The sequence below is a fragment of the Sparus aurata genome, chromosome 20, assembly GCF_900880675.1.
Source record: "Sparus aurata chromosome 20, fSpaAur1.1, whole genome shotgun sequence".
Lineage (NCBI taxonomy): Eukaryota > Metazoa > Chordata > Actinopteri > Spariformes > Sparidae > Sparus > Sparus aurata.
In genome coordinates this window covers 20613882-20641323 of record NC_044206.1, presented here as the reverse complement: position 1 = coordinate 20641323, position 27442 = coordinate 20613882, and the positions used below count along the sequence as shown (strand labels likewise).

At 38.7% G+C, this 27442-nt stretch overlaps 3 protein-coding genes across 5 annotated transcripts; 1 reads left to right on the top strand and 2 right to left on the bottom strand.

The window, feature by feature from the left end:
- The first annotated feature begins 2243 nt into the window (after nucleotides 1-2243).
- LOC115570770 (oocyte zinc finger protein XlCOF20-like) lies at nucleotides 2244-5564 on the top strand. 2 transcript variants are annotated; one of them, XM_030399473.1, is made up of 2 exons: nucleotides 2244-2566; nucleotides 3554-5564. In XM_030399473.1, the coding sequence occupies exons 1-2, from the start codon at nucleotides 2473-2475 to the stop codon at nucleotides 4951-4953; spliced, it is 1494 nt and encodes a 497-aa protein (XP_030255333.1). In that variant the 5' UTR covers nucleotides 2244-2472; the 3' UTR covers nucleotides 4954-5564. The 2 variants fall into 2 exon arrangements, with proteins under 2 accessions (XP_030255333.1, XP_030255334.1); XM_030399474.1 differs by lacking the exon at nucleotides 2244-2566 and adding an exon at nucleotides 2609-2811.
- A 3460-nt stretch (nucleotides 5565-9024) lies between these two features.
- LOC115570854 (5-hydroxytryptamine receptor 3A-like) lies at nucleotides 9025-18547 on the bottom strand. Of its 2 annotated transcripts, none has more exons than XM_030399615.1 (10): nucleotides 18499-18547; nucleotides 16386-16543; nucleotides 14617-14661; nucleotides 13791-13900; nucleotides 13073-13242; nucleotides 12799-12959; nucleotides 11820-12030; nucleotides 11542-11715; nucleotides 10706-10791; nucleotides 9025-10315 (listed from the first exon to the last, which is right to left on the bottom strand). In XM_030399615.1, exons 1-10 carry the CDS (start codon nucleotides 18536-18538, stop codon nucleotides 10094-10096), a joined length of 1377 nt encoding a protein of 458 aa, XP_030255475.1. In that variant the 5' UTR covers nucleotides 18539-18547; the 3' UTR covers nucleotides 9025-10093. The 2 variants fall into 2 exon arrangements, with proteins under 2 accessions (XP_030255475.1, XP_030255477.1); XM_030399617.1 differs by having other exon boundaries at nucleotides 13073-13188.
- Nucleotides 18548-20133: 1586 nt separating this feature from the next.
- LOC115571533 (5-hydroxytryptamine receptor 3A-like) lies at nucleotides 20134-26766 on the bottom strand. Its single transcript, XM_030400978.1, has 11 exons — nucleotides 26733-26766; nucleotides 26510-26673; nucleotides 25596-25640; nucleotides 25373-25482; nucleotides 24571-24740; nucleotides 23550-23710; nucleotides 22724-22934; nucleotides 22446-22616; nucleotides 22194-22231; nucleotides 20990-21118; nucleotides 20134-20444 (listed from the first exon to the last, which is right to left on the bottom strand). Exons 1-11 carry the CDS (start codon nucleotides 26764-26766, stop codon nucleotides 20403-20405), a joined length of 1275 nt encoding a protein of 424 aa, XP_030256838.1. The 3' UTR covers nucleotides 20134-20402.
- Between the last annotated feature and the right edge of the window lie 676 nt (nucleotides 26767-27442).

The following is a 27442-nucleotide window of genomic DNA, read 5'->3' as shown; positions in this document are numbered from 1 at the left end:
ATCTACTTGTAGAATGTTAACTGAAGTACTTGAAACCTTGAGGCCACACACTCTGGCATTGTATGCGATGGTATGCACCTTTATGTATTGGTTTCCTATCCGACATTAGACTAGAGCCAGAGCACCAGACACCGATGTAATATTACCGATATAATATAACCTGCTTGCGATGAACTCGACACTTTTAAATCGTTTGTGTGGCAGCATTTTGGGAAGTCAGTGTAACAGTAAAGGCAACACAGTGACAGACCAGACACGAACAATATGTAAGCGCTGTAAGAAACACTGTACACTGCAGCTAACATGAGCGCTACGTAAAGACACTTGGAGGACCACAGCTCTCTACTAAAAATCAACTGTGCCGATGAATGACATGCTGAAAGGCCGGACAACGCTGACAAATGTCTGGGAAATGGCAAATGTTGTACTGCAGACTCATCCGCTCTCCGAGTCCCACGCAGGGGCAAACATAGCCAAAGTTTTTACAAGCAGCCGTCTCTGACTGGGAGATTAAAAGGCCAAGCCATGGCATTTCTTCTGTGACTGACAGTGTGCATAATAGCCAAGATTATCTCTGGCTGGGCAGTGTAGTTGTAGCCAGATCTTAGCTCTGTATCATGCTTGACGAAAAGTTTGTTGAGTCTCTGTTTGCACTTTAAGAATTGAGAGAGTACTACTCTGATTATGGTCTGCACTTAACAAATAAGACTAAGAAAAACTGTTTTTGTTGTTGTTGCATTCACTATTTTTATTTTTTAGTTAGAGTTCAATTTAAAGCTCACACACAGTTCATGTATAGTTATGAGTTCTGAAGAGATGAGAAGTCATACAGGAAAGAAGCCAGTCAGTTGAGTTTTACAGTGCTTACATATTGTCGTGTTTTCTTAAAATGAGTGTTAAAATATCATCTTGTATCATTCTTGTGAACCCAACGTCGTGTATCATCTCATATTGTGACCTGAGTGGATCGTCACACCCCTATAAAGCAGCAAATTTTTCTTGTAAAATGGGGGTTGAACCATGAATAAACATCACTGATAGTCTATAGAGCATTTTAATAGGCTACCTTGTCATAACTGAAACAACTACAGACTGCGTACAAACTGATGTATGGATCTGAAGACACTACAGTACAAACCTCTCACGCATCAGGTAAGGTGCCTGTTTTGGGCTTCTTTCCATAGACCTGGGACCGTATTCCTAAAGATTCTGAGAATCCTCTCAGAGAGCTCCTAACTTAACCTAAAAATTCCTAGCAAGGAGTCTTAGCTTAGGAGTGATTCCAGAACATTCTCAGAGAACTCTGAGCAAGGAATGGACAGAAACTCCTATCTTAGTGAGGAGGTGTGGTTGACCCCGTTGCTAGGTGTGAGTCATCATTTCAAAAGCTGTGATTGGTTGATCCTAAAAGCCAGATAAAAAAATATACTTTTGGTGATAATGGGCAAAGGATAGACCCTCAAATCGATAAACTTAATCATAGAATCTAATCTTATGAAGACTGTGTAATTGTTAATAATATTTCACATAAAAGAAAATATCTGTTAAATGAATAGTGAGCTACACTTTAAAATTATCCTACAAAATGTGTGAAAACTTAGGCCCACTTGCACAGTATTCACATAGTGATAGTTATATTTATTTGCTTATATTAATTGCCATGCTGGTAATTTTTGCACTTTCAACTTTCAACATTTCAACTCAATTTGGTATTATTGAGGGTAAAATGGCTCAGCTTTCATCAATGTCTGTGATTGCTGACCGGCCTATATGAAGCAGTGTTGTGATGACTCTCATTTCGGGTGGTATTGCATTGTGGCGTTGGGTTGGAGAAGTAAGTGCATCTCTAATGAGATCAACCACAAACATGATTCCTGCACGATTCAATCTGTAGCGTTTCATTAATTCACTGTCATCCAGTGTTTGGAGAATATCTCTCCTGCCTCTTCTGTCCGCCATTTTGTCCTCTGCTTAGAAAACTCCTAAGCCGCTTAAAAGTCCTCTTCCCTGCTCTTAACAGATCTCACCTTAGGAGCTCTCTTAAGAGCTAGGATTCTTTAGGAATAGCTTTTATCTTTACTAGGATCTACTCTTCACTTTTAGGGGAAATTCTAAGAAAACATCATGATTCTAAGTATTTTCTTAGAATTTGGCCACTAGGAGCAACTCTTTGCACTAAGGATCTTTAGGAATACGGCCCCTGGTTGCTTGTTTCTCTCGCGTGATCTGGCAACACTGTGCAACTGAGAACGCAACTCTCACGAGACAGTGCGAGACTCAAGATGGCGGCCCCCGGCGGCTCGACTACTACCTAAACAAACTTCTCTCCTCGGACAAAAATAACCTTGTTGTTTCTTTCAATCTTTCTTCATCTGACGTTTCCACTTTTCACTCCGTAAACGGACTACACCACCAAACGACCCGAACCACCTGGCACAATATATCGACGAGTGTTTTTACAGAGTCTGCATCATGAACGCGGACGATACAGTCTGTGTGAAAACAGATCAAGACAGCTCCACTTCAAGCAACAAAAGACTCCGACAGAATTCATCCTCCAGCTCAGGTACGCCCACCACCATCCACATCACTTGCACCACCATGTTGAACAGAAGTGAGCGACACAGGCTGCCTCCAAACGTTCGGACTGTCTGCAAGTACACACAGTTAGTTTTAGGTTGTATATTGGACAGACATTCACTGCGGAGACTCCCAGCGGCGTGTCTTCCTCAGTTTCACCCAGTGTTGGCAGCAGCAGGACGGTTAGCTCGCCACCCAGAACCTCGCTGGAGGCTGATTTAGGGACCATCAGTAAATGACCCTATTGTTTGTTTGATTTACATTAAAACAATGTTTCTTCATGCTGATTTGATGATATTAGTGAAAATTATTATAAAATATCAAACTGATTTCATGTAGCACATGTATTTTGATTGTTAATTTGTTAGGTTTTAATTTTGCAAATATATTTTTATAAGATAATGGCTTTTTTTCCTAATAGCTTCCATGTCATGTAACCCAGTGACTCCAAACCAGTGCTGAATTGTATTGGATTTTACAGCTTCTTTTGTTTTATATGAATATTTATTGTGAAAATTCAACATTTCTTTTCAATAGCTTCCATGTCATGTTAGTTTCCCAATTTTTTTTTCAGCGATGGTGGTTGTTTAACAATGATGACAACAACTTCCAAGATCCCACGCTGCGTCGTTTATTAAGAGAGAATTTTTGTAATTCTTTTTTTTTTTTTTTTTTTTACCGTTTTTGTCATCAGACAGTCATTCAGAGTGCCATTAAAACAGCAGTTTACTGAATTTAGAAGACTTGTTGAGTATAAAGGGGGCAAAATGTGAAGGAAATGTGGGTCAAATAATGTAAAGACTACCTCACTGCTCACTATCATCACTAAAATTACAAATATTATTGTCCTGGATCCTTCCATTTCTATGTAAAACTCCATCCTCCACATTGTAGAGTTTCATTTTTTAGTATAATTGATTTCCTTGAATATGGCTGCCAACATTTTTTGTGTGTGTTTTAATGTTCCCTCCAGATGTCCAACAGCTGTTGGTGATCAAAGAAGAGGATTCCTCTGAGTGGAGCCCAAGTCTGGACCAGAAGAACCCAGAACCCCGAGAAATAAAAGAGGAACAGGAGGAACTCTGGTCCGGCCAGGAGGGAGAGCAGCTTCATGGGCTGATGGAGGCTGATATCACCAGGTTCCCATTCACTGTTGTCACTGTGAAGAGTGAAGATGATGAAGAGAAACCTCAGACTTCACAGCTTCATCAAAGCCTAACTGAGGACAACGGAGAGGCAGAGCCTCCAACCAGCAGCTCAGCAACACAGATAAAAACAGAAACTGATGGAGAAGAATGTGGAGGATCTGAACCTAGTCCTAGTCATCCACAACTAAATACTGATGAAAAGGCTTCAGAATGTTCTGACACTGATGTCAGTTCTGGTGACTGGCAAGAACCTTTGTTAGATTCTGGACCTGAAACTGAAGACAGTAACAATGGTTGTGAGGAGACCAGGGCACATGAGTCAGGAGTAAATTATTTGAAATATAAGGAAGGCCCTGTGAGTGATGTTGGATGTAATGTTGTGGAAAAAACCCTGAGCTGCTCTGATTGTGGTCGAGGGTTTCACAGCAAGGGGTCTCTTCAGAAGCACATGATATGTCATATAGGAAAAAGGTCCTCAAGCCATTTGGTGAATAAGAAATGTTGTAGAGTGAAGGAAAAGGAAGATTCACAGTTAAGAGTAAAGATAGGAGAAAAAACATTTGATTGTAGTGATTGTGGGACAAGATTTAGCCTAAAGAGAAATCTTGAAAGACACATGCAAGTCCACTCAGGAGAGAAGCCATTTGCTTGTGACATTTGTGGTAAAACATGTATACGACAGGGAGCTCTCACGACACACATGAGAGTCCACACAGGAGAGAAACCATTTGGTTGTGATGTTTGTGGCAAAAGATTTACACAACAAGGAAATCTAAAGACACACATGAGAGTCCACACAGGAGAGAAACCCGTTGGTTGTGATGTTTGTGGTAAAAGATTTACACAACAGGGATACCTAAACACACACATGAAAGTCCACACAGGAGAGAAACCATTTGTCTGCGACTATTGTGGGACACGATTTAGCCTTAAGAATAATTTTGAGAGACACATGCGAGTTCACACAGGAGAGAAACCATTTGGTTGCAATGTTTGTGGCAAAAGATTTACTCATCATGGAAGTCTCAAGGCACACATGCGCGGCCACACAGGCGAGAAACCATACGGTTGTGAAACTTGTGGTAAAAGATTTACGCATCAGGCAAGTCTAAAAGTACACTTGACGGTCCACATCGGGGGGAAATCATTTGGTTGTGGTGTTTGCAGTAAGAGATTTAAACAACAGGGAAGTCTGAAGTCACATATGAAAGTTCACTCGGAATAGAATCTGTTCAGTGTAAAATGATTACTAAGATGAACTTTTGGTAGTATGTCCAGTATGATCCTCATTAATGAATTTAAGTCATTTTGAGGCAGAAACTGAATGTTCACAAAGACATCTATCAATTTAGCTCAAATCAACAGATCACTGGCGTTCGGTTAATTTATGCTTGATGTCTTTGTGAACATGCAGTTTGAGTCGTCTCCTGCTGTCTCCTTTTACATGTGCTAATCTCTTAAATCGGATGCTGTGCTTTTGAATTTCAAAAACTTGGCAATCAAATGTCAGTTTGCTGCAGGTATCCAAGTTACCCCAGAAAGATGGGAAGTTGAGAATATCGACATGGATATATCGACTTCTGACATTTAAAAGAGATAGCAGCATTAGAGCCAAGTGATGCAGTTGCTCTCCACCAACTGCAAGACCTGGGGCATGATGGGAAACAGCTGGCTGTCTCCTGATCATAGAGCTGGCTGATTTGATTTTAACTCAATATTAGTTTTTTGATTTTGCTGAATTTTGAGGTTCTGATTTGTTATTCTGATCTTGAAGTCTTTTCAGTTAACAGAATACATAGTGTTTATTTTAATAAATCAGAATCAGATCTAACACAATGTGAGTGTTTCTATGACTTCCTTTACAGACTGAAGGCTGCTAAAGTACTATCTACTTGTCTCTGCCCACTGCTGCTGACGCCTGCTCTCATCTGCTTTCCAGGCGAGGTGCAGTTAATCTCAAAACGAGGCCACTGCACTGGCTGCCAAGTCCATGTTTTATAAGAAATTTTGGGCTTGGTTTTTTTTCGGTGAAAAACCTTTTTGTTGTGAAACTTGTGGTAAAAAATGTACTCATCAGGGAAGTCTGAAGTCACACGGGATGGTCCACACAGGGGGGAAACCATTTGTTTGTGGTGAGATTTAAACAACAGGGAAGTCTGAGGTTACATAATAAGTTCACTCGGGATAGAAACTGTACAGTGCACATTACTGCCCTGGTTAAAAAAAAATAATAATTCTGGATACTTCAGAAGGTTAAATTCCTGATTCCCAAATTCATGTCAGCTTTTATACATTAGCAATAGAAAGCATCTTGACGAAAGACATCATAACTTGCATTATTCCCGTGTGCCCACTACACTCTTTGGCACTCGCAGCTATAATGTATCATCATCATTCTCTCCATATATAATATCTAGTGAACAGGGGGAAACCATTTGGTTGTAGTGTTTGCGGTAAGAGATTAAAAACAACAGGAAAGTCTGAGGTTACATATGAAAGTTATAGAGTTATAGGATAGAAACTGTACAGTGCACAACACCACCCTGGTTAAAAAAAATAATAATTCTTGTCAGCTTTTACACAGTAGCAATAGAAAACATCTTGACTAAGGACATCATAGCGTTATTCCTGTATGGCCACGGCACTCTTATGCACTTGCAGCTAGAATTTATCATCATCATTCTCTCCATATATTATAACCAGTAAACAGTACACACACAGTATATTCTGTTTCAGCAGCACCAGGATTCACAAAAAAAGAAAAAGGGAATGCCAAAAACTGTTCACTTCTTTTTAAGCACATGTCCAGAATGGATCAAGCAAACTACAGAAAGAAGCTACAAGAATCCAAGAAACCTGCTTCTTGAATCGGTGGACTCAGCAGGTCAAACTACAATAAATAATTTCCTGTTAATTCCAGTAAATCAAAATATTCATGTCCCACTATTTGTATGGGTGACTTTACCGATGTATTTCCGCAATATATTTAGTTTTATTCAAGTATGACTTTTAAGTCTGCCTATACTTAAAAGTGCCTATAAATGCCAAAACATGAAAATGCAAAAAAAAAAACCTTTAAGCATATAATTCAAACCTGTTCTAGGCTATCATGAATTTGTTTTAGAGATTTAAAATTTTCTCACAATATGACAAATGACATGAAATCTCACATTTGCTATCAATGGATGTAATACCCCACCGGGCCAGATAATTCTAATATACATTACAAAAATTATACATGGAGTGCAGATGCGTCTTGAAACCTGGACACAGTAGGTTTTATTTGTTTTTATTGTTCATTCAGAGATTAAAAAAGAGTCTCATACATCTCCTCAGAGCCAGTATGGAAATCAAATATTAGGACTTTTATGTGAATATGAACACATAAAGTTGAAAAATGCAGATGTGAAGAGCACAGAAATACATATTGATATTGTTTAATACATATACAAAAACATGTAACGATACTTTCAGAATAAGATAGATTAGTCCGGCAGATTAGTGAGATAATCGTTCACTTTGTGATACAAGCATCAAACTTGGCACACATTCTTTGGGACCCACTTTTTCCAAAAAGCCTGTTAGCCACGCAAAAAATCCAATATGGCCGCCATTGAAAGCCATTAGACTTGGTATTTGACCTAGACTGAGTTTGGATAATCACATTTTGAGGATCTTGGTATTTAAATGTAGTTGAAAGGATCTGAGCTTTCCAACTCTTAGATAAAAAGTCCAAAAATGTGTTAAATTTTGAAGATAGACGGCAATGAATGGCAAAAATAACGCCTTTTTGTACAAATTTTCGTTAGTTCGGCTAAATAAGAGCATGTTTTCTTTACACTGTTTTTGGTATTATTTTTGTTTGTTTGTTTTGTTACATGTGATACATTTTATAGCAATAGAACATTTAAAATGGATGGGAAATGATCACTGGTTTGAACTGAACTTCACCAGGACACACCTCCCAGGTTAAGTAAGTGCATGTTTTTTTTGTGTTTTTTTTTACAGATTTTTTTATTTCAATAGAACAGTGAGGTTTGACAGAACGACAGCTTTGGTGATATTTTGCACTGTTCCTTCTCAGTGTTTCCTCAATGCCCTCTCCATCATCCAACCGGGACATGTCTAACCTGATTGGCAGCTGGTTGATTGCTTGAAAGAGTGGTATGTTTGTGGCAATCATTGGAATAACCATTGCTCTCAAGACTACATGGATAATGAGTTGGAGGAGATTTCAACTCTTCCTTTAAATCTGTCTGATAAAGACAACACTTTCTCCAGTCAGTTTGAGATGCAGAACTCAGTGGATTAGAAGCAGCCATTATGTGTAATAGTTGAGGCAGAGGGGCTATCCTTTTAGCACCTAACCATACAAAATACAAAAGCACATTCAGATATGGGACACAACTAGGTTAAAACATCAAAGTGCCCTACACCTAGCCCGATCATTCATCTAGTGCGATCTGTACACCATCCAGGTAATTAAAGCCCCATTACCCTTGGCTCAGCTTTCCCGCGCTGGCACATCCTGTCAAATCAGTTGTGGCTAACTATACTACAACTAACTAAACTACTAGTTGGTTAGACTACAACTACAGTAAGTATTCTAATTAGCTGACACTGAACCTCATGCTGAGTCTCACAGCAATGATGCCACCAGTGTGCCCTGGTTGTGCTTTGACATCACTCTCTTATGGCGTGGGAACACCAACAAGATTATTGGCCGTCGGCACAATAAACTTAGTCGGCAATGACACTGGCCATTTCTGATTTTTTGTCTGAGGTGTATTGTGGTGTTCTGGGATGCATATCAGTAGAAATAACGCCATGGATTGTAATGGAATAACTCGCTAGCAACCATGCTAACAAACAGTATTTCTGGTATGTGACAAATGTATTGCACTTCCTTTTCAGCTCACTACATGGGCTGCATTATCTAATTATTCAACATTTAACCAAGTGTCCCAAATTTGACTAGTCAGAGCTATATTTTCCACTAGCGGGAGCTAGCTAGGAATAAGTTGGATAAGCGCTATCTGTATGGAAACTTATTACTATTCATGTAAACGCAGAACGTATGGTCAAGTTGGTGGTTGTTCAGGTGTGTTAGAGACACTTTTTTGACCGCCTCAGGGAGACAGGAGCCAACTGATCAGTCCGACTGCCTTTTCTGACGACGGTCGGAAGTCAGATAGGCGTGTGAAGGCCTTTATGAAGACATTTTTCAACATTTTGAGATTGATGAAAACATTTTGATGTGGAACAAAAGATTTGTATGATTTGTGTGTGTGTGATAAAATTTTACAGAAAACTGCTAATTTGAGTCGAAAAATGGCCGCCATCTTAAAAACTAGCCTTGAAACAGATTTTTTATTTGCATCATTGGATTTGTCCACTCAAAATACATACAATTTGATGCCTAGATCATTTAAACATGCCCAGCCATTACCATTCTACAATAAAAAAGGGTTTTGGTACATTTTATGTGGCAGCCATCTTGAAAAATGGCCACCATGTTGGATTTTCAGGTGGCTAACGGGCTTTTCTCAAAAAGTAGGGTCTAGGCATTATTTATGCCAAATTTGGTGCTTGTATCGCAAAGTGAACGATTGTCCTGGAATTTGGACTTAATCTGCCAGACTAGATGTGTTTCAGGATTGTTAAAGAGACAGTGGAATCATTTTTACACATCAAAATCATTTTTTCTTCTCATATTATACATTACTCCATTGCATTGCCTGATATCTAAGCCTAACTTGTAGACTACATTCTTTTAACCTGTTTCACAAACTAGGCGGCTTTATTTATACTGTAAGGATACTGCAGCTAAGCACCATATGAGAAAAATTAGTTTTTTCTATTCTACTAGGACCCCAAATAACAGTATGAACCTGAACTAAGCATATTATGACCTCATTAACTTTACATTTTAAGTTGTTTTTCAAGTTAGCATGCTTTATGGTGGATTATAAAGACTGCCCATATTAAACAGTAAATATATATTTAAGTACGTCAACATACAATTTTGTTTTTACCTGCAAGCTTCATTTTTAATTTAATATGTGAATTGGTGGATTCCTTGTACAAAAGGATTATGATTACTACATAGCAAAGACACCAGTCTACAACTTTTGTTGTGTGGGATTTGATGGATGTGTACCTAGACTGGTTGGAGTGAGCGTAACATGTTCGGTTAGTAACGTAAGTTCAGACACCAAAGTTCGGTGCAGAGACTTTGTAATCACAACAGCTTCACTTTCAGCTGCAGGTTGACATATTGTCAGTTATCAGAAGACATTTTGTTTTGATATTCCCCTTTGGGTTCAGAGTAAAACCAACACCTTCTTGATGTGTCATTTTTAGCACTAGTCTTCATTCCAACAGACAGCCATATAGACTAAAAACACACTGGCAGATATGATATAGAAAATGAAGAAAACTGTGTTGATTCTTTTACACACTCTCCTCCAGTAGCCGGCAGGCTTTGCTTCTTCCTTCTTGCTGTTGAGGAGCAGAGACGGTGGTTTCACCATCTCCCTCAACTTTTCAGAGTCACTGGACTCCTCCATCAGCTGGCTGCTGCTTCCCTGAAAAAGTGATTTAACAACCGTGGTTAAAAAAAGATGATAATACTGCTTTTATTAACTGCTGTTTGACATTCACATTTTTGTGTCAACTGTTATGTTTGTGCTTTAGATTGCACAAGTCCTACTCATTCATTTTGCATAAAATTCAGCTTTTCTTCAATGCTTTTTTAAAAAAGGACAGTATATCATGAGCATGTGACACAAAGCTTTGAATTAGTCATTGAATCAATTTATATATGTGTAGCTTTTTTATATCTTCAAATACATTTCCTGGGGAACTGCCTCTGAATGTAATTGCAAAATGTTGGTCTACTAACACAGCCACAATATTTCAGCAGGATAAGGTAGTCAATTTGTGTAAAATATTAAAAAGTAAAACTTTATCCTGACTTCTTGGGGCAATGGCAGCACTTCGGGTGGTGTTTTACCAGCAGACACATCACAGACACAGGCAGACTGGATCCATTTATTAATGCCTGAAATTATGAATTAGACACAAACCATGGTTAGTGTATTTGAAATAACACAGTTAACCCTTTTTACCTTTTAACCCTTTTTTTCTTACAGCTGTTTCAGAGAAACCATAAAGTAACTTAAAGGTGCACTATGTAAGAACTGGCCAAGACAATTAGGGGACAGTAACTGATAACTGCAGCTAAATGGAGCTGCCCTTAGCTAGTTAGCTGAGATGGCTGTGCAGCTAGCTAAGCTGATTCTGCCCAGAATGGGATCTCAGAGCACAGGGGGACTGTTGGTGTTTACAGTGCTAGCTTAAAATGCTAGCACAGGAGCTTTAGTCCGCCAGAAGAAGGAGTTTTTCAGACCTGGAGCACTGGATGACAACATAACATCCATTGATCCATTGTCTGTAACCGCTTTATTGCTTTTATGGGGTAGCAGGGGTTCTTGTTGAAGCCAATCCCAGCTGTCTCTGGGCGAGGGCAGGGTACTCCCTGGACAAGTCCAGCTCATCGCAGGGCCCTCAGTGACGGCAGCAGCTGGCATGGTGATGCATCACCTTGCATGCATTTGAACCAATGACCTTCCAATCACTAGCTGATCTGCTCTACCCGCTGAGCTACAGCCGCCCCTCTGGACAAACATGTAATGTTAAAACTTATTTTCCTTCTTCACATTCTGTTGATATATTTAGTTTTTTTTATGTTTTAAACTAGTTCTGAGATCATGAAAATCATTAAAACGTCCATAGTTGTTGTAAATCTCACCCCTGAAACAGTCATCAATGCTGACTTTGCCTCGTTTGTCTCCACAGTCCTCACTCAGGCTTTGGTCTCTGTTTGGCTCATTTTCTTTCGAGTCTTTCTCCAACAGATACATCACCAAAATTGTCTCCGTGAGGCTGAGCATCATCAAACCAAAAATCCCAACAATGTAGGTCGCTAAAGTGGAGAACATCATCGTTAATGTGGACAAATAACTACACATTGATTCAGCATGTGCTGTTCCTGCTCATATGCAGTGCAGTGACTTTGAGCTTCTTTACCTATAAGTGGAATCCTGTCTGAAGAGGAAGGCAGGATTTCATTCAGAATAAGTTGCATCACAGTGACAGCAAGCAGCACAGTGACCTTGAAGCCGAGCTTCTCTCCGCCGCTGTCTGAGATCAGGAAGGAGGCCAAGTCCAGACCCAAGAAGAACAGGATGGGCAGCATGAAGTTGACAATGTAGAGGACATAGCGCCTCTTCATGTGGATCTGTGAAGAGTCAGGTGGTTGATTCAACCAAGGCTGAACTGAAGCAACTACAGGTATGACAGGTATATGGTCGCGCACAAGTTGCAAGAACATGATAATCCCCTACGTCTACACTGGTGCATGAAAAACACAAATCACATGTTAGGTAAATGAAGCTATGAAAGAAGAAGGCTGAAATTGGGAGAGACACAAATGTTTCTTGAGGATTTAAAGACATCACACTCTATTTTCTATGCTGCTCTCAAATAGTTTGTTATTTTCCTGATCTTGAAATGTGCTTTGATTGTCCGTCTGGTCATCTTGTCCACAGTGCACATGGTGCACTGGAGGCCAAAGTTCCTGCTGGAGGTGATGTAGCACCAACATTATAAAGTCCAGCACATAGCACTGGCTTAGCAAACTTCTGGATAAGGACTGAATCCTTCTCTAGAAAGGATTTCTGGGGTTTAAAGTGTTGGGCAGGTGTGGGGATAGTCATGATCTTCATGTGGGACTGAAGGCCAGTGAGTTGAGCACTCTGACTGTCTGGACATGCAGTCTGACAGTCTTTGCACTTGCTGTTACACGTACTGTTGATCAAAATAGAACCCGTCGTGCTCCACCAGTAAAACACTGACCTGCAAATTATTGCTGTCAGGTATTTTTTGTGGAGAATAATGCTTCTAAAATGTATTGAAATAAAAAATAAGGAGGCACTAAATGGAAATATTATACACATATACACAGTAATATACACATCTCTGTGTGTCTGCATCCATAAATACTTACAGTGTAAACCAACATGCTCTGGTTAAGTCCAAAATTGTCGACTATTGTATTGGTGATGTCCATGTTGATGAGCAGCCACTCAGACTGGGAACGAATCATCGTAAGAGTCCAATTAGTGCTCCGTGAAGAGTTACCAATCTGAAAAAACTGCATTTCCTCATCTGAAGTAGGAGATTAAAAAAAATGACAGAGAGGTTTAATAAACAAGGAATGTATATACATGTTCAGCTAGAATTTTTATTAAACTTTTAAATGAAACAGCTGAATGACTCACCGCTGTACATGGCAGACTTGAAGGAGAGGTTGCAGCTCTGAATGTCAAAGGGGAATTTGTAAACATTCATCTTGCAGGTGCTGATCACCAACATGTCGTTCCTAAGCCAGACTTCACTATCATTGAAAACAGTTAGATAAGGACTCGCAGAGGCCTTGTCTTTCTCTGTCCTATATGAGAACAAACACACGTGTCCTTTAAACTGAATTTTAATAGTGTATCATTCAATATATTAAACACGATAACTTCATGTAAAATACACTGAATGTGTAAAATAAACTACAACACATTCTGCATAACTGCAAGATCTCTGTTTAATACTGGTTGGGAAAATTTGTTGCAATTTACAAGTTTTTCTTTAAGTATAGAAAACACTATCCACACATGTGTATGATAATATTAGACATGAAATTTGTTAATATGGGCTTTAAAAAGTTTGTCAGCAGAACAAGGTTTTGAGAGGATGTAGTCACTTTGCAGCGGCATTAGTTGTTTTTTTTTCAATTGGCTTTGATAAGTTATTGAACAATGACAATACAATACATACAGTATAGGCAATGGACATTATTGTAAATAAAAGATATCTAAATCCTGTTGCTAAACTTTTGGCACACAAAACACTGTAATATTGTGTTATTTCTCAACAGTAACAAAGGCTGATATCTGTTGTGAGTGTTTATAGATTTGTGAGCATGAGAGTACACCCATTCAAACTTACATCTCTTCAATGGTTAGATCTGGCATCCACAGCTGTTTAGTAGGGATTAGAATTTTGTCAATACCACAGAAATCCTCTTCATTCCAAGAAATGTACTCATCCTTCCAATGCTACGGAATACAGGGGGAAATTTTCATTTGGTAATGATTTGCATAACAGCGGACTGTAAAGTACTCCAGAGATACGGCGTAATCTTTTGTACTCATGGTATACTGGTACTGTACGTTCCAATACATGTATGTAGCTCCTGGGGAACAAGATTTAAAACCTGGGTGTCTATTTTTATTATTACAGGGTGTGTATTTCTACTGGGCAATAATCTGGACATTTGGGATTAATTTATAGGGAATTTATTCTGAAGCTATTTATAAACTACTTGGTACCTATTCCATTAAATTGATTTTTCAGTGAAGATGGAGCGATGACTTCTGCATCACTCAACAGTCCAAATCTTGATATTTTGAAATTTGGGAAACTAGAGGCCAACATCTGTGTAATTACTTCACGATAAAAGTCCAGTGGACACTGTATTGTCATGGATACCGTCAGCGTCCTTAGTCCGTCTCACTGTCACTTGCGTCTATGGCCATCCACCCGTTCGATAAGTCATTTGTGTTTCAGTGTAACCTCATGTTGACAGGTTTGAAGCCATAGTTTGTTGTCCATGTTTTGAGGCAAGTTCTCACATATATATATATATATACATATATATATATATACATATACATATACATATATATATATATATATATATATATATATATATATATATATATATTTATATACACACACACACACATTTTTTTCTTTCCCAGAGAGAACTCACCATGTCAATCCAAACGTACGAAACAAATTTCTGGTCCTTCTCGTTCTGTAAGTAAAGAAAAATTAATTCCACATTCAGTGTCAATACAACTCATTACAAGTTTGCAAACATCGAAATCTATTAGAAAGTTTTGAACAGACAGTAGGCTGAACAAATAGCACGTAAGAAAGTATTGGCCTTGCGTTACACCTGCAAGTTTGATCTCAGGATCATTCATTTTTATTTGCATTAATCTTGTGGCACCCAACTCGGTGAATTGCCCCATCTGGAGCTGTGTCTGGATGACTGCAGCTCCCAGCACTGCCTGAGGCTTACTGGTGCCCAGTTCTCTGCTCTTTTTTTAATAGGCATGTTAAAATCAATTAAATAAAAACTGTGACGAGCAAGAGGAAGTAGACTGAATTGATCTTTTTAACCACATCGGTATGAACCCAAAACAAAGAGATTTTGCTGTGATTAAAAACAAAACACACTGAAACAGAGGGAAAGATACATTGAGGGTGTGTTTTGAATCACCGACTGTCTACATGATGCAGCTGCCCTGCAGTCTGCATACAATTGGGACAAACAACTTTGTCATAACAGGGTGCCTTAAAACTTTGACCCTCTTGATCCTACATCTGCTGCAGCCCGAGCACAAAATCATGGAGTACAAAGAACACAATACTCGAATGAGCTGTCATCTGTCAGTGAGCTGTCTACTGTTTGTGTTCTCTCAGCTTTGTTGATATTCGCACGACACACAGTGACATACAGTACGTGATGCATCTTCTAATGTGCAGGGGATAGAATAACCACAAAAGCCTGATGGCTTGCATACTGCAAATCACGACGAAGGTGTAGTGATTTAGGACATCCTAGAATCTTTGACATACTGCATTTCACATACTTTGTATTTGGACATACTGAATATTTATATAGTACGGTAATATGGGTACTGGAACGCAGGGCAAAACTACATTTTGTATAGGGGATGGGAGAAAGTTAGACACAGGTGCTACACATAGTAAAGGCAGGTAATCACACAGGAAGGAAACACATGAGGGCAGGTAGTACAGGACCTGATACAAGAGGTGAGTATCAACATAAAACAGGAACCACAAGACAATGAAAAAAAAGGTAACTTGCGGTACAAGATGTGACAATAATAACATCTGGCATGTATCTGCACATTGCAATTTTGTGGGCTCTAAGACTTCCATTATGAGAAAGGACAGGCTGGGGCTAGCTGGTTAACACAGTAACTTTAGCAGACATCACTGTAATGCCATACGTAAATGCCTGTTCATATTGTGATTGATTTAAACCAGGTCAGGTAGACTTCCCCATACATAGTCTCCAGAAGAACAACATAAAGACAGTATATATCTTGTTTCTTCAGTACCCATGTCAATACAACAAGAAAGAAGCAAACACCAAAAACTATCCACACACACACACACACACACAGACACACATACACACACACACTTACTGAAAAGCCAGAAGAGACGCAAAAGAGCATGGATTCAAAATAAAACACAAAACATAACAAAAAGACACTGAAACATAACAGAGAGGCAGTTGCTAGAAAGCCGGTCAGTGTGGGCGACTGGCTGCTCTCTTTTACTGTGTGTGCCAGCTCATGCTGCCCCTCCACAAATGCCCCCCAGGGCCGCTGCCCATATTGCCCATATGAGGAACTGCCCCTGTCCTGTCATGTCACAAACAGAGAGATGAAAATAATCTTACAACAGAAGAAATAAGTAGATTCTAAATATACAACTTACCAAATCTAGAATGGCATAGATGAGTACATCCAGCATTACTTCAGTGGGTGTTGTGTGGATTGTAACAGGCCGGGTCATGGTGTTCTGCCCCTTACCTTTAGGGTACAAACGCGTAAAAAGTTGCCGATAGGTGCAGTTACTGTTGGACGATTCTCCATCTGCAGAGAAAGCATCAAGGCACGTTAACTGAGAAAGAGGTTCATTTTAAACAAAAAGTAATCAGAAAAATATGATGTTTGGGTGAAGTTATATCTCTGACTTCTGATTGAAAACATAATTGTTCATATGATGGATTCATTAGTCATTCATCCATTATATGAATTCCATGCAAGGGAACATTTTATAAAACTCATATGTATTACCTTTTCTAACTCAGAACATTTTCATAAATAATGTAACACTTAATGTTAACACAATGTAATGTAACAGGCGGCAAGATGCATTAAACTAAAATCCCTTTCAGTGGGAAACTAACCCACATGTATCCCTACTGATTGCTTATGCAAGGATCGTCCATTAGACCAGAGAGCATATTAAATTAGACACCATTATAAGATGACAAAAACTGTAGAAGATGAACGATGGAAGCAAAAGTCAGTTCGACCCCATCAGATGTTTTTGTTTATCTGAGTCAAGAGTGATTCTTTCTGAACTGGAAGAAATGTCTCTTTTGCCTTTTTTGTCTTCTTACATTACAAAATAGGGATTCATATCACTTCTATCTATCTATCTATCTATCTATCTATCTATCTATATATATATATATATATATATATATATATATATATATATATAGATATATATATATATATATATATCTATATATATATGTATATTTTATTCACTTTCACCTCCAAGATTATGTTGTGGGCATCTGACACACCAGAACATGTCAGACATTCTCAATAAATATTAGTAAAATATTATTACAATAACCATTGAGACATTTTAGTGAAGTTATTACAGTGTTGGCTCTCATTACATTTTTTTATCAAGTTAGGTGGAAATTTTAATACATTTTCAGGCATTTTAAGACAATGTAATGCAGGGTACTATTTTGACATTGGTAGAAAATATTGTAAGAAAATAAATGAATTAAATATGCTGTTTGCAGTATTCACCATCCTCAGGAAACTCCAAGTTTACACAGATGAAAAGGAAACAATTGGCCTCCAGCTGTGAAACATTAAGTATCTTTGGTATGACTGTAAATGGAAAGAGGCAAGGGCAAAAATGATTAAATGAATGAAAAGTGAGAATCACTTTAAGGCTCAGAATTAAGCACTCTTACGAGTTATTCAAATATTAGTCAAATTTTAATTGACAAAAATTCCTGTTTCATTTTACCTTTTATTTGTCATTTTCATTCTTTAAAGCAATCAGAGGACAGGAAACATAGTCCTTGAATTACACATTTTTGAAAGCAGGTCCCCCAGAACCTCCGTATTTTCGAGTAAAGTTTGGCAAGTATGGCTTCAGTCGATAAAAAAACGGCCTCACCTTCAGCAACTAACCAGCACAAGGTCAAAAACACCTCAGGTGTGGCTAAACAACAAAAAGGTAAGTGTTTGTCAAGGGCCAAATCTGAGTCCAAATGAGTGTGGAACTGTTTAAAAACTACTTCATCTGACCAACTTGGACAACAAGATGTGCTCACAAATGATGAAAATATTATTTTAGAGCATACATGTTTGCAATAAAATGACTGAATGGGAAAATAAATGTATCATTTGTTATACAAACAAAACTTAAAACTTTTATTGATAAAACGATGCCTAATTCCTTCTTAGTTGATATATTTGTAAAAAAAAAAAAATTATTTTGCTCATGTTTGGTTAAAGACTGTGTTGCCCTCACTAAATCTTACTAAACGTCTAGTAGTATCAAGTGATTCAGTTTTTGCTGTTGCGCACAGCATGAAGCATCACGTTTAAAAAAAATTACACAACACCTCTTTTCAGAACCTGCATCCATGTTATTCTTGATTATCCAGACCTGTCTTCATTCATTCTGTTTTATTTGGTAAAACTTGATTCCACTGAAAGCTGCTTGCAGCGAGGTTTGTGGATTATCCAGAGCATCAGAGACACTGTGAGAATGAGAGAAACCATACCTGTGAGGAGGAGCAGAAAGACGAAGCCAGCAAGCATCATGACTGCAGGACCAGTATAAACCCAAAGTCTGTCAGAGTACAACTTGTGTGCATCCAAGTCAACTCAGTGCTGTCCTTAAATATTGGCTCAAACTGGAGGAGGGGTGGACAAACAGAATGACCAACCCCCTTTGTGTTACTTTGTCATTGACCTCAGTAGTCTAAGGCAATGGTCCTCCATAATTGAACCACAGAAGTTTTAATGGAGTTTGTGGAATGATTAGAGAGTCAGGATGTGAACAGGAAGTATGACTCCTCCTGCTCTGGTTCCAGAGGACCAGCTGCTGTCAGTAAACAGAGCGGATGTGAGAAGAATCCTGCTGAAAGTGAATATTAATGAGGCTGCTGGTCCAGATAATATATATTGTCCGTGTAGTTTTCTTCAAATATATTCGATAGCGATAACGATACCAATACCTTGGTTTCAATACCAGTTCCTGATCAACACTTTTTTTGATACCAATTTTATCAAATCTGTCTAAACAAAAGATTACACAACACATTATGGTAAAAATATTTGTTTAATTTTTCAGCTCCTTGACATTTTTTACAGACTCAAGGCAATTTCATATCACAGTAAATATGAACCTATTTATCAGAGTGTGATTAGCCCTTCTCAGGGTGCGACAAGCTTTTTTTTCCTGTGTGCCTTGAGACAACCATCACCAGCACTCATAGATCTTGGCTCAAAGAGAAAAGTGCTTGCTTATTGGCTCACAGAAATTGATGAGATAAACTCTTTACATATTGAAATTTGCCACCAATTCGAACACATGATTCAATACTTCATGGTGTAGTTGCCATGAATAAATAGCATCATCTTACAGGAGATTGTCCCTACTTGCTTCAAGACAGCCACAATCATCACTACAAAAAGTCACACACACACACACAGATTCTTCTATTATAATGTTAAAGAAGTTCATTTCCAATGTATGAATTGATTTATTGCCTCAGATCCATGTTCATAAGAATCATCACTTCAAAACAAACAAAAGAGATAAGAGCTTTCCGGATCAGCTGCGGTTTCTCCGCTGTGGTTTTATTTGAAATTGCTCTGATCAATATCGTCATGTCAACGATGGATCTTGTGGTTACTTATGTGAAAGTGCTCGCTCTGACTGATGAACGGAGAGAAGTTTGACTCAACTCTGCAGCTCCCCTCCGCTCTGGGGAGCAATTTATCACTTTCAGTTCATTGTGTTGGTTTCCTGGTAGCATCTTTACCATCTCCGTTCACTCTCATCACTCTTACAAAGACATACATGGACAAAACAGACAGAATGGTTTTGTTTTTGTTTATTTCAGCATTAGAGTCTCATACATCTCTTCATAACTTCTTTAGAAGGACATATCTTATGTATTTAACAATATTTAGTGTTTTAAGGGAATGCATTTACAGGGGAATGCCGAATGCCAACTAATTGGATAATAAACAAGTGCTCCTTCAGGGATAATCAAACTGAAATGCGCTTTCACGAGCTCCCAAGTCTCCAATGAAATAAAATGTTATAAACTGTAGTGGTGTATAGGGGCTTCGGTTTCAGCTGGTTCAATTGAGATAATATGAACAAACAAAAGAAAATCCACAGTTGATGAACTTGATGCAAGAAGAATAGTTTACTGGTGGCTACAATGAAAAGGGGAAACAAAGAAATCTCAATAGGGGCCTAAACAGTCCAGAGTTTCTCTTAAGCCTTCACAAAAGGGCATCGTCACACCCTGATTGGCCGTGAGGGGAACGTCCCGATCTGCTTCAATTCAGGAGTCAGTCTCCCCACTCTGCGCACAGGTGATCTGAATCCACTGCAATCAGTCCAGAGGGATTGTGAAAGTCAGCCCAAAACGAAAGAAGACAGGAAGTCTTATCCAATGGGACTGCTACATGTGTAGAATGCCTGGAAAACCTTTTGAAGGACAACCACAAAATCACATCAAAATTTTTGTATAGTCAATGTATACATGTAAGCGTTAGCTATGGCTGCCAACATTTTAATTTAAGCATGGTGTGAGATACATTGCCGCGTAGAGCGGCTGATGGTAAGCTGTTACTTGCTTGTACTTAAGTAAATGTTGTCAATATTTTATAGGTTGGATTATAAGAATTACCCATATTACATGTTAAAGATACACTTATGTAGAATAACATGCATATTTTGACACCAAAACACCTGCATGCTCTTTTTTATTTGTGTTTTTTTAATGTCTGTAGAGGTGGAATTCTTGTACATGAGGACTGTGGTTAACAATATACCACCTCGGGTCATATTAGTGCACTGGGATAGTACATGTGATTAATGTGACCCAGTGAGCGTTTACAACTTCTGGTAACTATCATTCAATTATTGTACTGTGATTATTCTACATTCCACTTGTATAACATGTAGACTAAAAATAGAACTTAAGCGATGACATAGAAGATGAAAAACCCTTTGTTGAGTTTTTTACACACTCCCTTCCAGTAGCCAGCAGGCCTTGCTTCTTCCGTTCTGCTGTTGAGGAGCATTTTCACCAACTCCCTCAGTTCATATGACAGCTTTTCAAAGTCACGGGACTCCTCCATCAGCTGGCTGCTGCTTTCCTGAAAAAGTAGTTTAATAAACTTTGGTTAAAGTACGTGATTTTTGTAAATTCAGCTGCAACAATTGAAATACCCATTTCTGTTTCAGTTGTAAGCTGTGTGCTTTGTGCTGTGTGCTTTGTGTTTTGTGCTGTTTGCTGTTTGCTTTGTGCTGTTTGCTGTGTGCTTTGGGCCTTGAACAGTCAGTACGTTTACACGATTGGACTACTGTGTTAGTCCGACTTAATCCAGACTTTGAAGTCCATGCAAACATGTTAGTTGAATTTCTCAAAATCGGACTAACACACCTAGAAAATGCAGGGTTGATTTACTCTTTCATGTATACGCCTTAGTAAGACCTGAACTGGCCTCTGCGTACTGCACATGCACCACAGTCTCCACTACATTCTGGTGGCAAATATCGTATGTTCTACTCTGCTAAGTTTATTTGATGATTTCAGTTAGAGGTTATTTTGCAGATTGTATGGTGCATCAAAGCCAAATAAGCACATTTTAATTCACAAAAAAAAAGAAAAACAACTATAAAACCCCACTGATTCTGATAATGAGGACAATGCTAAATATCAGATCCGATCAGATCCAGGACACCCACAGTATAAAGTATCTACTTACATGTAAATATAGGTATAATTTACTTCTATTTGTAGTTTAAATACTATCATAAATGATTTTTTTTGCAAGAAAATTCCTTTTGGTACTTCGTTACATTGAATATCAGATACTTTAATACTCAGTACAACTCATTTGGGTAACATTTTTGCATGATATCTCTACTTTTATGACTTCTGGTAACTTCTTCTGTCACTGGGTTAATTTTCTATGGCGGTGTGCTGAGGACAATGTGGAGTCTCACCACCTGAGGAAAGAAGACACTCTGGTGGTAGCCTGGTGGTACAACACTTAAACAAAATAAAGTCATCTTTAATTCACTGTTTTTTACTCAGAACACAATGTCAACCCTTTTTTATAAGGACTATCTTTGCAGGAAGAAGCAGTCCTGATAAAAAAAAACAACTTTTTTCTAATCATGTGAAAAAATAACCTAGATTTAAACAAGTAAAAACGTAACCCTGACCTCTTTGACCACCGGCAGCACTTCAGGTGGTGTTTCACCTGGAGTAACATCACAGACAGGCACAGTGAATATATTTATTAACTTTGAAAAAGATGTACGCAAAACGGTTTGTGCATATTCAAAATAACACAAGTGCTTTGTATTAGATATTTCATATGTGACTGTTTTCAAAGAAATGAACCTCTGGAGTAATTTATATGCTGCTTTGCAACTTCACCAGATGTGTGACTTTCCTATGGTCATGAATCTCACCTCTGTAAGAATTGTTGATGCTGACGTCGCCTTCTTTATACCCACAGTCCTCAATCATGCTTTGTTGTTTTTCTGCCTCTTCTTTCGTGTCTTTATGCAACAGAAACATCACCAAAACCGTCTCCAGGAGGCTGAGCATCATCAAACCAAAAATCCCAATACAGTAGGATGCTAAAAGGGGAAAGCATCATCATTAATGTGGACAAATAACTACACAGTGTGTCAGAAAATCCCATATAAAGTGCTGTCATATAAGACTAAAGAATGAGTTTCTTTACCTATGAGTGGAATCCTGTTTGAAGAAGAAGGCAGTATATCGTTCAGGATAAGCTGCATCACGGTGATGGCGAGCAGCACAGTGATCTTGAAGCCGAGCTTCTCGCCACTGCTGTCTGAGATCATGAAGGAGGCCAAGTCCAGACCCACGAAGAACAGGATGGGCAGCATGAAGTTGATGACGTAGAGGCCAGCTCTCCTCTTGATGGAGATCTGTGAAATGATGTTCATGGGTTAGGTGGTTGACCTGTACTGTACATCTGGCAAAGGCTGAACTGAGGCAACAGATGTTACAGGTATAAAGGCTGCTGGCAGGATCTATATAATCTCTCCTAATCTGTCCACATCTACAGTGGTGCACCTGTGTCATGAAGGTGATCACCATTCTGGGGGTAGAAGTTGAAAATGAACGTAGGATATTCCTGTCGGTGCTTTTGCTATAAGGGCAAAATCACAAGGAACTTAAAAGTGAGATTTAAAAAATTCTTAAATGGAAATGCTCAAACTGGAGGCTTAAATTGGTGAGATGAATCCAAAAATAGAAATGGAAACAAGAATATAAGGAAAACATCAGTTGTGATGGGAAATGGAAACCCCTTTGAAAAACTGAAATTAGTTTTGCGTTTGCACTTCAAGCCTGTCAGTAAAATCAAGGGGAAATAATAAATGAATCAATGCTTCCCTCTGAAATGTATTGACAAGATAAACCATATGAAGACTCAAAAGAAGTTAATACTTCGATGTGATTACTTGAGAAACAGAGGTGGAAAAAATAATTGGAAAATGTTTACTTTCTGCCTGTGCGTGTCTGTGTCTGGAAATACTCACAGTGTAAATGACCACACTTTGGTTTAAGTGGAAGTAACTGATGTTGTTCCTGTGAACCGTCAGGTTGACGAACAGCCACTCGTACTGGTTGTGCATCAACTTGTGAGTCCACTCGACGATCTCTGAAGAGTTTAAATACCCAACGAGCTGTATTTCCTTGTCTGAGGTGGGAGATAAAAATAAAACTGTGACGTTTCCTTTCAGGTTAACGAAGAAGGACTGTATGATATGAGCGATCAGTTGAAGACTGTCAAAACTGTCAAAGTCATTAAAGCACACATTCATTCAAACTCACATTAACTTTTATTGCGACGTAGGCTGTGTGTTTAGAGAGTTTAGCACTTAGCGCTATCATTCATCAGAAATGTGTCTACAGAGCGAAAACAACATTTTTTGGCTTTTTTGTTGCTGTAGCAGATCAGTTTGAAATATGTCATGGAGTAGTTTTATTCATGAATTAAATGAACTGACAGCAGAGTTTAAAGTTAAACTCTCGCCAAAAGCAACCTAGGCTTTATTTGTGATTGTATCAGTCAAACCTTCGTGTAAAAGCATAATTACGACGAAAGAGGCACTTTTAAGATTTACCGTAGTTTCGTTTTCAGGCAAGCTAATTTTCAGTGGAGTGCAGGGGCACTCGTACGCTAGCAATACGCTATTTTTAAAACACTAAGAAGGCTCTACACAACATGAAATTTTCACTTTAAGTAACATGATGACCTTTCACCTGATGTCATCAGTGATGAGCTCTTCAAAGTTTGAACTGTGACCAGGATGCTTTTCATTTTGCTGTAGGAAATTAGACTTCCAGTAAGTGTTTGTTTATTGGTATTATGCATTTGTTTGGTGTATTTTACAAGACGAAGTGAGCAGTGGTAGAAAATGATATAGTATGATGCAGTTTGTTGAAAGTCTCCATTCTGTTTGAAAATGTGTCGTGATAACTCTGCATGTTGTGCCATGAATTATGTTGCTACTTCCCCTCTGGGACATATGAAACTGTCAAACGCACCAGATTCACCAGTGTGTACGAAAGACTTGAAGGAGAGGTTGCAGGTCTGAATGTCGAAGGGGAATTTGTAAACACGCATCCTGCAGGCGCTGACCGGCACCTTGTTGTCTGTTATTTCAATTTCACCATCGTTGCTAATGATGAGAAAAGGATTTGGAGGGGTCCTGTCCATCTCTGTCCTGTGTGAGACCACAGGGGTAAGCTTTAAATTTCACATGGTGTATCATACCATTAAACACTGTAAGTTACAAAGGTCTCTGTTAAATACTGGATGTGTGACTGTAAAGAGGATAGCATCTGTAAACTTACTCCATGCAACATAAGATTAATAAAAACATCCCGCTTGGATCATCAGGTTCAAAACGTTATCACAGATGAACAGTTCCTTAGTCAATGTTCATATCCTGACTAAAGATTGTGGCTGCAGCTGCTCTACTTCATATTGTTTGTACATCTCTATGTTGTTTTCTGCTATTATGATGTTTAATTCTGCTGTTAAAGTGACAATTGCAGTCTAAGTTTTTTGGTTATCTCTATTAAGCAACACAGAAAAAAAGGCAGATGATCCTAATCGAAACTAACCCGAACCCGGATATCGTTTTAAGTGTTTTGTCCAAACCTGCCCAGCTCAGGTATATTAGTTTGATCCTGATGAGTAATAACTGAAACATGTTTCAATCCCGTTGCTAAACTGTCAAATGTTTTGGCATCTAAATGCTTCGGTTTCTGTGTCATTTCTTAATAATAACATGATGACGAGTAACAGGTTACAGTTGTGAGTGTCAGAACAGGCGCATACATTCAAACTTACATCTCTTCAATAGTTATATCTGGCTTCCACAATAGTTCAGTGGGGAGAGTTATACTGGTAATGTTGCAGAAATCATTAGGATCCCAAGAAATGAATTCATTTTTCCACCACTGTGGATAAAACAAGGAAAGAAATGCTTTTTTAAACAAATGCACTTTGAGTTTCCCAAGTGAGAGAGAGGTGGAAATGTATTCATGGTCTTCTTCTTTCAGACAGAACTCACCATATCAATCCAAATGTAGGGAACCAATTGTTGGTCCTTCTCTCTCTAAGAGCAAAGAAGATGTTTAACTGACACAGTTTTAAACAGGCACACTAGAATCACCAACATGAGTAATCAAACAGTACTTCAGTTAACACAAATGAAACCAAAAAGCACTCAGGGCACAAACCTCCATGAAGTAGCCTATATCTATGTTTGCTTTTTTTTTCATCAACTGTAACTGGATTTGAAACAGCTGTCAATGTCTGACGGCAACCATGCTTTTGATAGAATATCTGTCATGGTTTGGGCTTCTTGGTTAGTTGATTTCCTGTTTTATTTTGCAGTGATATCCTGTTTTGTGTTGTCTCTTGTTATTTTTCTGCTTCATTCTCACCTGTGCTCCCAGTGTTCTGTTTACCTCCTGATCGTTCTGACACGCCTCACATCAGCCTCCTTAGCACCACCCTGTTCCCAGTGTGTCTCAGCCTATACGTCATATGCTCCTTAGTTCAGTTTGTATTTAAGCCTGTGTTGTTCCCTCACTCTTTGTCACGTCCATTCCATGTCTTGAATGTTTCTCGTATCTGTAGTGTTCCTAGTTTTCCTGCAAGTCTTGCCCATGCTTCTTTGGTTTGCTCCTGCCTGTTTTTGTTGGCCAGCTTATTAAAGCTTGCTTTTGTTTTCTACCTGCCTGCCCTTTTGTGTTTTGCATTTATGTCCTACTTTCATAATTATGAAAAAATCTGGACTCCGGGTATATTAGGGGCTGAGTACAATCAGAGCCAGGCAGCTGATACCTCAGGTAGAATGCTTCATGTCGTGACTTCACAGCTGATAAAACATGACTTTGATATCTTGTTACGTCACAGGACAAGAGAGAAATCAAACCAATATAACCTATAATAAAGTTATTATCAAAATCAACCACTTACCACGTTTAGAATGGCATAGAGTACCACATCCAGTGTTACAATTATTGGATCTTTGTAGTTTTTAACAGGCCGGAGCATGGTGAACTGCTCTTTGTTTTTGGTCAAGTTCAAGTGCCGTAAAACATCCAGATAACTGCAGGAATGTTCATCGGTCGTCTGAACATCTGCAGCAGAAACAAAGAGACACAAACACAAACAAATCAGGAACTGTCGTGCCGATTACCTTTGCCATTTGAAATTCTGAGCTCCTTCCACATGTTTGACTATCGTCATCTCAGCTAGTTAGAGTTGTTATGTGCATCTAGCGCCTCCGAAAATCATAAAACTACATACATAGTTTTAATAGCAATGAGTTACGTCACCTCGTCGAACGGCCACCAAAACCTGTGACTTGTAGAGCCGATCCTGTATATAAACTGTCAATGTGGCCAGATTTATTGTGATTCTAGTCTGTTTTTAGTCCCTTTTACGTGCCAAGTTAGCGTGTTGAGTGAGACGATGTGGTTCACTGACAAACATCCCATGTGTGATTTATGGCACAATTCAAAGAAGATGGAAAATATATATATCTCTCTCCGTTCACTACCTGTCATGGACATATCAGAGATTCCCCAAGGTCCTGATGTGAACAGGGATCTGTCAAGATCTAGGTCACAGGTAATCAGAAGCTATTGGGTGCAACTGTGATGTTTCTCCCACAGCTGGCTGCAATCAGTTTGAGATTTCTTTGTTTTTGCACATTTCTATACAAAGCAATTCACTTTCAGTTTTTGGGTCCAATGTTTTTTGTTCTTCTGTCATTTGGATTTGTGCAGTGCTTTGTTCGTTTCAGGTTTAATTTTCTGGGGAAACGTACATATTTTGCCTGAAATACTGTCCCATGGAGTCCACCGAAAGGGTGTGACTTCCATTCTCTATGTTAATTTATCTAGT